Here is a 14831-nt window from a genome sequence, read left to right on the forward strand (position 1 = left end):
ACATTTACTCTTACACCCTTCGTCATATACTTAATATGGGGTGGGTTGAAGAGCTCACTGTACTGGGGATGTACTATTAAGTCAGAAACAAATTCAAATACTTGCAGACATTTTGATTTAAATGTCTTTGAATATGCCACAAAAGTAAGAAAGCTGGTTTCCTTCTTTCTTAATTCTAACTCTGTCCAGGAGACATCACCTTTTCCTGTGCTACAATATGAGCATGTTGCAATCTGGTTCACAACTTTTGCTCAACCATAATTTTGAAATTAGACTGCCATAGTTTGGCAACCAACATGGATTTTAGTTGACTATGGTGATGACTGATACAGTATAGGTTTCTTTGTTGTCATTTAAACCATGTTGCTTATATTGTGGCAACAGACAACACTTTCCCAAAACAAGATGACCATTACTTGCACATATTTGTCTACCTTCTTAAAAAAACCTGAACATATTTGCAGAAGTCTAAAACATGAAGTGGTGTGCATTAAAGCTCACTAAGAAATGTGGTTTTGCACACAAAATTCAAATGAAGCATGATTTTTTAAGGCAAGTTTTCAATTTGATCATAAGAAGTAATTTTTTTATTTATCTAAATTAAGTCATTTTCACACATTCAATCACATCCAAACAAATTTAACATGTTGTATTAAAACTCTGTTTTAAACCATAAAATCTTGTCAGCAGATAAAGATAACTGGACAAAAAAATTTGTTTTGACTTTAACCTTCATGAAAAGTTTGAAGCAATTCGTACAAGTTTAAACTATAGAAGTGGGGCACTTCAAACCACCTCCCCCCACCCCCCTCCCGGAATACAGTGTGATTTTGCATGTAAAATCCAAACAAAGCATATTTTTTTACAAACAGTTAAAAATTCTCAGACAAAGATCTGTTAACACTGGTGGAGCAAATTTGAAGCATCAGCCTAACTCCAGTCTGGAGTTATTTCTGGGTGAATGTTTCTGCACGTAAAATCTGAGTGGTAAACATACAAATACAAGTCATTAACTGAGCACTCATTTCAGCTCATTTAAAATATTCATTAAAGGAAATCAATTTTCCTGGGTAACAGCTCCGGTTTGACATTCAAAATTTGTTTAATAGACTGTAACATACCTACAGTTATCCAGATGATCGAATTGCTATAAAAATGACTGCTGATTAGGGCTAAACCAAAAACTTTTTACCCCTTGTCCTAACTCAAATATGAACCAAGCACCAAGACACCCCCTGAATAATGATTCTGCATGTGGCCTTTTCAGACATTTGTTGCAGCACTTCCACACTGTACCAAGACAAAATTCACTCAACATATAAAATAATGCAGTTTTAGTGATTTTAATGATAAACCATATCACTTAACAATAATACCAAATTGATATCTGGGTGTCTGTGGTGCAATTGGTTGTGATGTACAATTAAAAGAAAGCACTGTGAAGGAATTATAAAAAAGCAGAACGCAAAGGAATTATCTGAATGGGATGGAAACTGGTAAATGTGAAATGTGATGTACATGTGCGAGGCAAACAGATGATTAGAATTTCTGAAAATAAGAGAAAGAGAGAGAGAGAGAGAGAGAGAGAGAGAGAGAGAGAGAGAGAGCATCACAAACTAAGCAAGTGAATAACACGATGGGCTACCTGTAGCCCTTACACAAGAAGTTTTTCAGCTTGTTATTGACTGGCATAGTTGTTGGATATCCCCTAGAGGACATCGTGCCCAATTCTGTGTAACTAGTGCATTAACTGAGATGGTTGGTGGGTTCTGTTTATAATGCTCCAAACCTTCTCAACTGGGGCGAGATACATGACCTTGCAGGCCAAGGTATAGTTTGGTACGGCATGAAGAAAAGCACTAGCAATTCTCGCCATGTGGGCATTACCTTCCTGACGTGTAAGCCCAGGATGACTTGCAATGAAGGGTAACATAAAAGGGCATAGAATAGCCTCGAAGTACTGCATGGGTGCCAAGAATAACAACCAAAGGAGTCCTGCTATGAAAAGTGGCAACCAATACCATCACTCTTGTTTGTCGGATCTTCTGACAGGCGACAGTCAAGTTTGTATCCCATCGCTGTAAGGGGTGTCTCGAGACTTATCTTTACTGGTCATCGGAACTCTATTCTAAGCACGACATGTAAGCCAAGACAATTTTACTCCAGTCAATGAGATTCCAGGCTGGAGATGTGTCTTAAGGCACCTTAGAAAGCGGTTGAGTACTGAAGTGGTTGCTGCCTGCCATACGACCCAACAATCAGGAATGATGGTGGGGTGCCATTCTTTTTCTTTGGTTGTCATCAGTGGGGCCTTTGTGGCACAGCAATATGTCAAAAATATTCTACACCCTGTTGTGTTGCTCACCATGGCAATCCATCATGGGCTTACATTACAGTAAGATAATGCCCACCCACACATGGCGAGAGCTTATACCGCTCTTCATGTCTGCCAAACCCCACCTTGGCCAGCAAGGTCACTAGATCTCTCCCCAGTGGATAACATTTGGAACATTACGGGTAAGGCCTTCCAACCATCTCAAGGTTTTGATAATCCAACGTGCTAACTGGACAGAATTTGCCACAATATTCAACAACTCTACAGAGTAATGCCAAGGGCCAAAAGTGCACCAACATGTAATTTGACTTGCTCAATTTGTGAAGCTCTCTCTCTTGAATAATTCATCCAATTTTTCTAACTACAATTATTTATTTGTTTGTACACATATCCCACATCTACCAATTTCCATCCCATTCAATAATTGCTTTGTGGTGAGTCTTTTCTGTCTGACAGTGAAAATTAACTACTGTGACCCACTGACGACTCCTGCTCAATAACAAAATGGATACAGGAAGAAAAAAATATCTGTCACCAACTCTACAGATTGAGCTTAATGAAGCAGTTCATGAAAGTGTTACCCAAAGATGGAGAATGTTTTTAGTATCTCTGCTAAATTCTTCATCATAAGAATAAACCCGATGTTATCATTATGCCATGTCTTCTTCCATGTTTGCTTGAATCTCATTGGACAGTTGAGTGCGACCATAAGGATACAGCTCATGCTATGTTACATGCGCACAGACTCAGCGATAATGTGGGACAACAGCTTTTCTGGCACATTAAACTTTGACAGCACTGGCCAGCCTGCGGTCCAACTAACCTACAACGATGTGAGCAGCTGCAGTTCAGAATTAAAAAGAGACGAGCAATGATACAATATAGCTTCAAATATCATTTAATTTGTAAAGAGAATGAAATGATATTTGGAGAAACTCCAGCACTACCGTGCACTTCCTTGGTGACTAGACGGAAAGCATGAAATGAACTCGTTCTCACCTGACATAGCATTCTAATTACAAACAGGAGTGATGAAAATTTCTAACTTAAACAAAGGCTAATTTTTCTGTATGAGCTATGCGTATCTACCATACTGTTGAATACTAAAACCACTGAAGGTATTAATTACAGTCAGTCATCTGATAATCTCTTAGCTCCTTCCTTACATGAAGCCCAGAAATACATTTCAGTTCTGGAAGTGCCACCTGTTGTGTTGGTAACTAGCCTATCAACTACAGAATCCACATAGCCTGCCATGTGCCACATTTTCTTTCGTTCTTTTATGGTGAGCCGTTCTATATCCCACCAGTGTTCGGCAGTGACGTGTGAAAAAGCTGCGTGGGTTAGTTCCAGTACATCTGGCAGCTTGACAGTCTTGTTATTCTTGGGCCAAATCCTGCAACTTGGCTCCAGATTAGTTCTGTTGTGTTCTTACATATTGTTTTTCATGTTTCTACAATACTTATCTACCTCTGTGGTATAAAGCGATGGACATTGTCCAAATATGCCCTCAAAATTTAATTGTTATATTTTCTTAATTTAAGTAACTTTTATGAACAGTCTTTCATAAAACACCGATAATTAAGAATTTGTATTTGAAATGAAAGCAGGAATTTAATGTTCAATATGTAATTAGAAACAAAGCAACATGCATTATTCATAAAAAAATGATGAGTTTTATAATTACGAGATGTAGGTATTTCAAATTGAACGAGGAAGGGAAAAAAATATACTGGGGAGATTTGAACCAACAAACCACTCACTATGTTTGGTTATCATTCCATTACACTACAGACTGTGCTACACATACGATTTGGGTTTATAAATCAACTTTTTTACATACAGTCAGTGCAACACTTCAAAGCCAATTATACTCATACATTTATGAAAACATTAAGAACAGCCTATTTCTCGGCACTTTTTAACTGTACTCCAAACGTGATTCACTACAGAACAGAAAGCAGCCTCAGCCATTTTCATACTGCACATTAACAGCATGACAATCAGAGCACAACGCTGCAGAGGCTGTGACTATACACAATTTTTGAAATAAAAACTACGTAGCTAAGGCGTGATTAAGAAAAACCTTGATGGATGTTAATACATTTGAATATCTTGAAGTTTCATTTAATGTAACTTAGTAATAATATACATACTACACAAGTAGGACCTACTTCCAAGAGCATAACACCACCAGTGTACATGTATGTGCTACACCTTCTGACCAATCATAACGTTTGCGTTTGTTTACAGCAGGTTTATTCTTATGTTGAATGGATTTTAGAAGTTTCCTCACATGGCAGAAGTGAACTTTAAAGACGATTGTTGACTCTACATTTAAAAAATTTGTACACTGGTACTGGAATATCAATACGGTGGGAGACTATAGGAGGACACTTCACCGAGATATACAAAAGGTAATTTAAATTTTTGTTAGATGATTTAACAAAAAGACAAAGTACATTTAAGTCAATGGAAAAACAATAACAATGTGATATAGACAAGTTTTAGAGCCCCAATTAGGACAGAGCAAAGATGAGGATGGAAATCAGCTGTGCCCTAATGAAAGGTATGATCCAAATTATGAAAGCAAAGCACAGGAAACCTAATCTGATGTGAATTCAAAGAGCTATCCCAAATCCCTCCCCACTCCTCACAGTACCGAGTCCCTCCCCACTCCTCACAGTCTAGAAGCCCTCCTCACTCTCCACTAAAATTATCAAGTAATACATTTATGGCACACACAAAAATCATCATCTCTCTCTAAAATAAATAATAAACAATATTTCACAGTACCTGAACTTTAAAATATTGAAGACTAGTCCCATTTTCCTGGAACTGGTACTTCCCGATTTCCATTGGGAATTCATCATTTTCATGCTTCAGACCCTGAAGGAACAAAATTAATAAACCTTCACTCAACAAGGATACGTGTTCATTTCATTTCTGTTAGTACAGTTGCATTTCAAACAATCCTCCAAAACTACAAAATATATATAAAATAGAAAGAAACATTCCACATGGGAAAAATATATTAAAAACAAAGATTCCATGACTTACCAAACGGGAAAGCGCTGGTAGATAGGCACAATAAAAAAACACACAAACACACACACAAAATTTCAAGCTTTCGCAACCCACGGTTGCATCATCAGGAAGAGGGAAGGAGAGGGAAAGATGAAAGGATGTGGGTTTTAAGGGAGAGGGTAAGGAGTCATTCCAATCCCGGGAGGGGAAAGACTTGCCTTAGGGGGAAAAAAGGACAGGTATACACACACATATCCATCCACACATATGCAGACACAAGCAGACATATTTAAAGGCAAAGAGTTTGGGCAGGGATGTCAGTCGAGGCAGAAGTGCAGAGGCAAAGATGATGTTGAATGACAGGTGAGGTATGAGTGGCGGCAACTTGAAATTAGCAGAGATTGAGGCCTGGTGGATAACGGGAAGAGAGGATATATTGAAGGGGAAGTTCCCATCTCCGGATCTCCGGAGTTCAGACAGGCTGGTGTTAGTGAGAAGTATCCAGATAACCCGGACGGTGTAACACTGTGCCAAGATGTGCTGGCCGTGCACCAAGGCACGTTTAGCCACAGGGTGATCCTCATTACCAACAAACACTGTCTGCCTGTGTCCATTCATGCGAATGGACAGTTTGTTGCTGGTCATTCCCACATAGAAAGCGTCACAGTGTAGGTAGGTCAGTTGGTAAATCACGTGGATGCTTTCACACGTGGCTCTGCCTTTGATCGTGTACACCTTCCGGGTTACAGGACTGGAGTAGGTGGTGGTGGGAGGGTGCATGGGACAGGTTTTACACTGGGGGCAGTTACAGGGGTAGGAGCCAGAGGGTAGGGAAGGTGGTTTGGGGATTTCATAGGGATGAACTAACAGGTTATGAAGGTTAGGTGGATGGCGGAAAGACACTCTTGGTGGAGTGGGGAGGATTTCATGAAGGATGGATCTCACTTCGGGGCAGGATTTCAGGAATTCGTATCCCTGCTGGAGAGCCACATTCAGAGCCTGATCCAGTCCCGGGAAGTGTCCTGTTACAAGTGGGGCACTTTTGGGGTTCTTCTGTGAGAGGTTCTTGGTTTGAGGGGATGAGGAAGTGGCTCTGGTTATTTGCTTCTGTACCAGGTCGGGAGGGTAGTTGCGGGATGCAAAAGCTGTTTTCAGGTTGTTGGTGTAATGGTTCAGGGATTCAGGACTGGAGCAGATTCGTTTGCCACGAAGGTCTAGGCTGTAGGGAAGGCTGTGGATGGAGTCAGCACAAACAAACACTGCCCATCACCTCTTCCATGGGATGCCCAGCATCGATGGGAAGTCTGTTTCCTGTTATACACGAAATTAAGTTAAAGCAGAATTTTACATTCCCATTTGATAAAGCAATCCAAAACTACTATAGTGTGATATTTGTTTTATTGATACATATTAAAACGAACAGTGAAACACTGAAAGTAATTACTTCTCCCACAGTGACAGCATTGCCCTGGACCATGGTGACTTACTTCCCTGCAGCAGTGCTGCGCAGCCACTGTTGGGGTGCTGGTTATTCTTTTTATTTAGTAACCCTGTTAATATAGATCAATAAAAGAAAATATTGCACTCTAATAATCTGGGACATAAAATTCCACTTCAGAAATCATTTAGTTTGTAATGTAAAACGAAATGATGCTTTCCATCAACACAGAATGCTACACGAAAGGTGTGATTAGCAGTATTTCTTTCTGCTGACTGAAGCTACACACTGCAAAAATAAAACTGCAAATACATGCCAAAACACCAGAAAAATGTACCTGATGTCTAAGGAGCGAACCCTATATGTCTACATATGATGGATGTCAATGATGTATCATTAACTCCATTTGGGATTAAAAAAATAAAAACTTATTTAACATGTGGCTCTGTAACCATAAACTGCAGTATCCACAACTACTTTCCTTCAATATTAGTCTACTTAACTCATTTCAGTTAAGCTTCATTATTGTATAGGCATGATAAAATATATACATGTAACTCACCAAAACACGAAAATCTCTAGGCGCTGAGTCCAGTTTTCCAGTTGGTGACAATGAGCGTGGGATGTGCTCAATGCTGAACGCAGTAATTTTAATCCATGCAGAAAGTTGTATTACGAGAAATCCCTGCCCTCCTGTGAAGGCCCAACAGTTACCAGGTACAACACCAGGCTGTTAATGATATGAAGTAAACTAACTTTTTGTTGCTTTCAGCACCAAATTAAGTTTGTAAGTTGTCTCTAACAACAATCTCTGCTTACCTGAATAACAGTTCTCGGGGAAACACCAGATGGGTACCAATGAAACCACCCCATTATTGTTAGCATAGCAGTCTTTGCTTGATAGTTTTCCGTGCACCTGGTGCTTAAAATACTCCCTCCTAAGCACAAAAGTGAGAAACAGATTGAGAGAAAGACAGTCACTTTTTGTTTAAAACAGAGTAATTTACAAGCCAGTGTTAAATGTGTACAATGCAGAAATACCTGATGATTCTAACGCATAATCCACCATTCCTGTTTTATCAGCATCATACTTCGCAAGAGCTCGATCAACAATTTTCTGGACATCAGAATATGATAAACCATCATTGCTGTCACACTCTGTATGCTCTGTTACCTTGGAAAAGTAACTACCAATAATGGGATCCTGGTGTTGTCGAACAAATTCTTCTCTAATTTTTTCTGACACAGAGGTCATAATAATATCAGCTGAGTAATTTGCAGCTGCAAGAATCAAAGTTTAATTTCTATAAACACACTTCAACAAAACGACTAAAGAAACAAAATGAAAAAATATTGGAACAATTTAAAAAATTAATTCTATTTCTTACATTAACTATTATCATGAGCAAGAAGGTACAAATTATACATCTGAAATAAATTATACACAATTGTGTGTGTGTGTGTGTGTGTGTGTGTGTGTGTGTGTGTGTGTGTGTGTGTGTGTGCGCGCGCGCGCTCACAAATGCGCTTAAACTGATTTGGTCATTATCCCTGGGGGTGTAACATCCGTCCTGCAGCCATATTCAAAGCTAACTTAAACAATGATGTACGCACTGGATAGCCAATGAAGCCGTAGAGTAGGTTAGGGAAAGTTTCATACACAGCCCAAAAATAATCAATCGCCCATGCAAGCCACGAACTGGGAATTCCGCAGCAAACTGTGTGGAAGATTTTGTGATGGCAGTTACATTACAAACCACATTGTCTACAACTCATGTAACAGTTAAAGCTGAAAGTTTAGGCCAGTGCCTTGTGTTTTACATCACAATGCATGAAGCACTTATGGATGAACATTTCACCTCCAAGTTGATATTCCGCAATGGAGGAACGTTCAACCTTTATCTGGGAAAGTTAATCACCACAATGTGAATGTGTGGAGCACTGAACATCCTCATGAAATTGTGGCGCATTACTGATATTTGTCACAGGTTGTTTTCTGTGTAATGTCAACATACAAAGCTACATGGGTCTCTTCCTTCTGTGAAAAGACTGTGACTGATACCTCATACCTGGCTGACAAACTTCCACATCACTGGATGGGGCGTAGGGTGAAGATCGTATGCTCCTGTTTCCTCAGCCCCCACCAGACCCCCTGATCTAACGCCCTGTTATTTTCTCCTTTGGGGGCATATTAAAGACCATGTTTACATACCTCCACTGCAAGAACACAAACAGCTGAATATTCATTTATGCTGCTGTGATGACCATTAACAGGATGTTGCTACATAAGTTGCAGGTTGAACTTCACTACCATCTGGATGTGGGTCACGTAACCAAAGGAGTACTCATAGAACATGAAAACTTGGGTTTCCACTTCTATTCATGCATCAATCTGGGCATGTAATACTTTGCAAAATATAGAACTTTAAAAACAAATAATATATAGTAGCTTGGTAGAAGGGATATGAAACTTAAAACAATATCCATTAATATCTGGAAATATGCACACAGAGCAATTTGAAGTGGAACAACCCTTTAAATTAATAAAACTAATATTAGGAAAGGCAGATGCCAGATAACATCACTGGAACAATGCTCAGGACATCTTAGTCAATCCATGAATAAGGTAGCTTCCAAAACTATCATTCCCGAGTCTAGGTCCCTTATCTGATAGAAATGATGAAGAAGAACAGTGTGTTTAGCCTCAGTTCATTTATTAAACATGAAAATGACAGAGATACTCAATTAATGAATCTGCTGCTAAGGAAATCCCACTTTTAACAAATATTTCCCTCTATCCTGGTAAAATTTCCTTAAAAACAATGTTATTCCTCCCCACTTTCAATGAAACCCACTCTAAGTAGTAGTCTGCTTTTAAGGAATAAAGATGAAGTATTCTATAAATTAAAATTCGGTTTTATGCAATTCCTAACATGTTCCAATAAGCTTTCGATTTCTTTTGGTTTCACACGTCTTTCATTTCATGTGATGACAATGTAAGGTAATTGGTTCTTTGGGTAGACACATATCCATACAGAATTCTATTGTGGCGATATCAGATAATGCATCAAGCGAACCGGAAATCTATTTCCACACAGCCTACAACACAACCCTGATCACATGATCTAATATCAGTCACACTCACTAAGTAAGGAAGCCGTAGACATGATTTCATTGTTGAATTTATCAGTTTTCCTTTTGTCTAGTTATGACCTGCAAATGTAGAAAGCTTATGATTCAGTAAAAGCTGATGATCATCCACAATGTCAAAGACAATCACAACATACAACATTCTGGTACAGCAAAATGGTACAATTTTGTACCGTCTTGATCATGCTGCATTCTCAACAACAAGCAATGCATTGTTAAATGTCAAAGCTTGTGGTTTCTCTGGGTGTAAATGAAAGAACATTTGTATGTCAATGTTTATAAATGGAAAGCAGTCCTATATGCAGAAACATACTGCAACAGAATGCTCAGGAAATCACCCTCAAGATCAGTGTTGAAAATTTAAGTGCTTCAAATGGTCAGTTAGTCGGTTTTAAAAACCACCATAATCTCTCATTTCAGAGCATAAGTGGAGTTGGGGAGGAGGAGGTGGGGAGCCTGTCGAAGAAGCAAATGTAAACCTGAAATCATTAAATACAGGGTTGTGGGTGCAAACACATTTTTAACACAGATGAAACTGGCATCTTTTACAATTTGCTTCCTGCGAAAACACATTTTGTTTAGGGAGAAAAATGCCATGGAGGTAAAAAAAGTAAAGAAAGAATGACTGCACTATTGTGTGTAACTAGCAATGGAAGCGAGACTGCCCATATAATATGGAAATTTAAATCTCTTAGGTGATTTAAGAACATAAAAGCCCTTCCTTTTATGAACAAACTCAACAGCAATTCCTGGATGACATCGGAAATATTTAAAAGATGTCTCAGGCATTTTGATGCCAAGATGGGTGCAGCAGGTAGGAAAATAGCGCTCATTATTGACCAAAATCCCTGTACATCACATCAAAACATCATTTCTGAAAAATGCAAAAGTTGTGTTCCTTCCACCGAACAGCACAGCATCAGCAGCCTCTAGGCCCAGATACAACAAAGCCAATTACATAGTAGAAGTTGTACAGATGTTAATTACATTCTTTGAATGGAAGATAGTGATAAGATTCAACATTTTACAGACTACTCGTTTGTTGCTACCTGGAACTGTGCGACACAACTTTTTGTGTTAAACAGTTTTGAAAAGGCTGGTTGAGATCACTGGTTGCTGTTGTTGATTGCACTGTTCCAGATGAAGAATGGAGTATAATCACAGATGTTCCTAAAAATGTGACATTCTAGGACTTTCTTGTGATGAAGGTGTTTTGAATTCCACACCAAAGATGAATGTAAGAGATGTGTGGAAAGCTAGTGAAGGAACAATGTGCTGTAGATGGTGGTCGTGGTGTCAATGACAAAAAAGAGGGAGGAAGCCACTGCACAATGTTTTGCAACTGCAGTACAATGAACAGATACTGCCACAAACTATCATTCCTATTTAATACAGACGAGTCAATTCTAACAAACTTCAACTAACTAGAGCAACAGCTACTATCACTGCAATGAGCAGTAAGGTCAAAACAAACAACTGTTCTTGATTTCTTTTTCAATAAAGAATGTAGTCTGCGAAAAGTGTGTTCATGTACTAGTATGTGCACTGCATTTGAATTTGTTGTACACTGTTGGAGAGTGTGTAATTAAATAGTACTTACACCACCTTAACAAGCTTGAGTTCCAATTCTAGGTCACTTCTATGCACCTAGGCTAAACCCCCATTTACGGAAAATAATGAAGATGATTTGGGTTGAGGGGCACATGGCATCATGGTCATCAACACCCTGATGAAAAGTCAGCATGCTAATCTAATATTGACAGAAAACCCCTATTTTAAGGAAAAGAGATTTGGGTCCCTACAGAGTCATTAACTCTCAAGTGGGTGCACCAGTTTTCGTAACGTGTGGGCACGAGGTGCACTTTGTACATATGTAAAGGATATCTGTTTAATATTACCAACGGAAATGTGTATGAAGAAAATTACAGTTTAATCTTAGTTTAATTAATATAAACTACCATTATATGACTTGTTTGATTACACAGTAATAAAATAAACCTTTCATTGTATCACACTGTTGCTGCAGTAAAGTGTTATCCCACAGTAATGACCCACTCAAAGCATTAAACAGTGCATTAGCATCAGATTCCTGTCAGCTGCTTATTTGTTTACTAATTATCTAGTAGTTAACTGCCTCATTGTAGGACTGTGGCGCTACTTCATAATCAACATTTTCTTCTTGCCAATCAAGAATTTTTTCTCACCCAGCTCACTGCTTATTTTATAATACTGCTGCTCACTTGTTCGTGTGACAACACAACTTATTATTGTGTTCACTGCAGAATAATGAAGGAATAGGTAGGGGCTCACAATTGTAAAACAACCATGAAACAGCACAAAGCACTGCTATTTGTGAGTGGCGCACTTTATATACAGGTGCATCCACTTGAGAGTTAAAAAGGAATTTTACTGTGTAGGAAGTACCCTCTCTAACATGACTATGACCATCAAAGCACATATGGCGAGACCAACTGAGTAACAGTTGTTCCCTATTACTTGCTATGGAAGAGCTCCGAGCCTGCAAACACTACATCTTCATGGCCTGTGCACATCCAATCTATTTCCACGTAGCTACATAACACATGAAAGTGGTTGTCATTAGGTGATATGGTTATCTTTGGCAATTTCTGCCAAGCTGTTCAAAGGTCATTGATCCTCTCTATCACAGGTGATATCAGGCGGACCTGGCAGCAAATTCAGTGTTCTATGGAAGAACCCTGCAATCGCTGAAAGAGCACAAAAGCTCATTAGGAGTAGCTAAGGCAATTACTGTGATGATTATCAGCAGAGCTGTATTTAAGCACAAGCTCTCTAAGCTGCAGATCCCATAACATAAAAATTCAGTGAAAGGAAGTGTTTTAATTCTGTGGTGTGTGTCCTCTTATAATTGTAAAAGATGTACATGTAACTCTTGTATACGCTTATTTGGCCGAATACTTCAGCAGATAACTGACACGAATTGAGTCAGCATTCACATCTCACCACTCCCTTATATCAAATTCCCAATGATAGCAGATCAAATACAATGTACTTCACTTAGTAAAAATGGCTTGAACATTTAAAAGAATGTTTTATGGAATTTTGGCTATTTTAAGTGAATTCTTTGCACTTGACACCTTCAGAAGATGGATAATGTCACAGGCAACAACTTGGAGACAAAATGTTCACAGACACTTAGGTAGCCTTCTGTCACAGTGCATGTTCATGTTCAAAGAGGTCAACTGCTCTAAATATTCAAACAGCAGCACCAACGAGTCTTGCAGAGGTACTTCCATGAACAGTGACAATTTCAACACATGCATGAAGATCATCTCCTTGAAATCACATATCCTTCAGTATTTTCACAAAATTGGCCACTTTTTAACGTGACGACTACAGTGCCCCATAAGGTGTGTTAGAAGTGTCGCCAGATATCTGACCAGGCCATAATTGGGTAAATTGATGGTGTCTAGTATTAACCATGAATGTACCCCTTTCTTGTGGAATTTCTGAAGTCCGTACGGGTGGGGTGTCACTGGCACCCTGGGATACAGCTGCTTTTCACTGCCTCTGATAGATCCAAGTGCTTCAGTAGAGCCACAGTTCTGCTGGTCATCATAAAGGAAGGTTGGATCCATCTTGAGATTCTTGTAGGCTGGGTCCTAAAGCAGCGAGCCAATTTTATGATGCCAGTCATTGGTGCAAGTCAACACCGTTGCGTTCCCATTGTCTGCTGAAAGAAGTATAATGTCAACATCATTTCTCAGTGATCAGGTAGCCTCCCATTCTGCCAACATTATGTTTGCTCTTAGAAGTCGGGACTGCAGTGGTGTGGAGGAAGAAATCCAAGGTCTGACAAAGAAAGAAAGAGACGAGATATGGCAAGAAACCTGCAGGGTAATTGACAAGCCACTTCTGAAAACGAATGTGATGTGGCAGAATAGGAGGCTATCTGATCAAGAGGTGATGCTGACGAGGGTTCTTCCAGCAGATAAAGAGAATGCAACGGTGTCGATTACCGATTGGTTCGCTGCTGCAGGACCCAGCCTACAGTAAATTCAACAATGATTAAACCTCAATGATGACCAGCAAAACCGTGGCTCTGCTGACAAATTCAGATCTACCACAGGCTGTGAAGTAGTTGCTGTACCCCAGGCTGCCGGCAACACCATGCCTGTAAGGACTACAGATAATCCACAAGGAGGGCTGCCTCTGCTGTCAATACTTGACACCATTAATTTACATAATTACACACTGGCCAAATACCTAGAGACACTTCTAACACCCCTTGTGGGACACTGTAGTCATGATGTTAAAAACATGGCCATCATGAAAATACTTAAAGATATGTGATAACAAGAAAATTATGTGTTTGTGAGTTTCAATGTTCTATCGTTATTCATGAAAGTACCTCTGCAAGACTCCTTGATGCACCTATCTCAACATTTAGAGCTGAAAATAACTGAACTCTTTGAATGTGCACTGAAGAACACTGACTTCAAGTAGAACAGTGTGTTTTATGAACAGATGGATGGAGTGGTCGTGGGTATGCCAGTGGCTTCACGGATTGCAATCTATGTTGATGATACTTTTTTGGTATAAGAGCATAGCAGACAGGTATAGGACAAGTTTCTCAATCACATTCAAAGCATCCATCATAACATTTCTTTTCACTGCATGAGCAGAGGAGAATGGTTGTCTCCTTTTCTTGGACGTATTGATGATGAAGAAAGCAGAAGGTACACTAGGCCACTCAGTATACAGGAAAAGGACACACAAAGACCTGTACCTGCATGCAAAAAGTTGCCACCATTCAGCACAGTGACACACTGTGCTGATCACTCTGATACACACAGCATGTCATCTGCAATAAACAAAGCCTCCCAGATGGGGTAAAACACT

At 39.3% G+C, this 14831-nt stretch overlaps 1 protein-coding gene across 2 annotated transcripts in view; it reads right to left on the minus strand.

The window, feature by feature from the left end:
• LOC124772990 (klaroid protein-like) overlaps nucleotides 1-14831 on the minus strand; it is a 176490-nt gene that overhangs the window by 5600 nt on the left and 156059 nt on the right. Inside the window, exons 11-14 of one of the 2 annotated variants that reach the window (XM_047249365.1) lie at nucleotides 7842-8081; nucleotides 7620-7738; nucleotides 7363-7530; nucleotides 5132-5224 (exon numbers count right to left, since the gene is read on the minus strand). In XM_047249365.1, coding sequence (XP_047105321.1) covers nucleotides 5132-5224; nucleotides 7363-7530; nucleotides 7620-7738; nucleotides 7842-8081 — 620 coding nt within the window. Of the gene's footprint in view, nucleotides 1-5131; nucleotides 5225-7362; nucleotides 7531-7619; nucleotides 7739-7841; nucleotides 8082-14831 lie in introns of those variants that run through there. The other variant, XR_007014455.1, reaches the window with a different exon arrangement.

The sequence above is a fragment of the Schistocerca piceifrons genome, chromosome 2, assembly GCF_021461385.2.
Source record: "Schistocerca piceifrons isolate TAMUIC-IGC-003096 chromosome 2, iqSchPice1.1, whole genome shotgun sequence".
Classification (NCBI taxonomy): Eukaryota; Metazoa; Arthropoda; class Insecta; order Orthoptera; family Acrididae; genus Schistocerca; species Schistocerca piceifrons.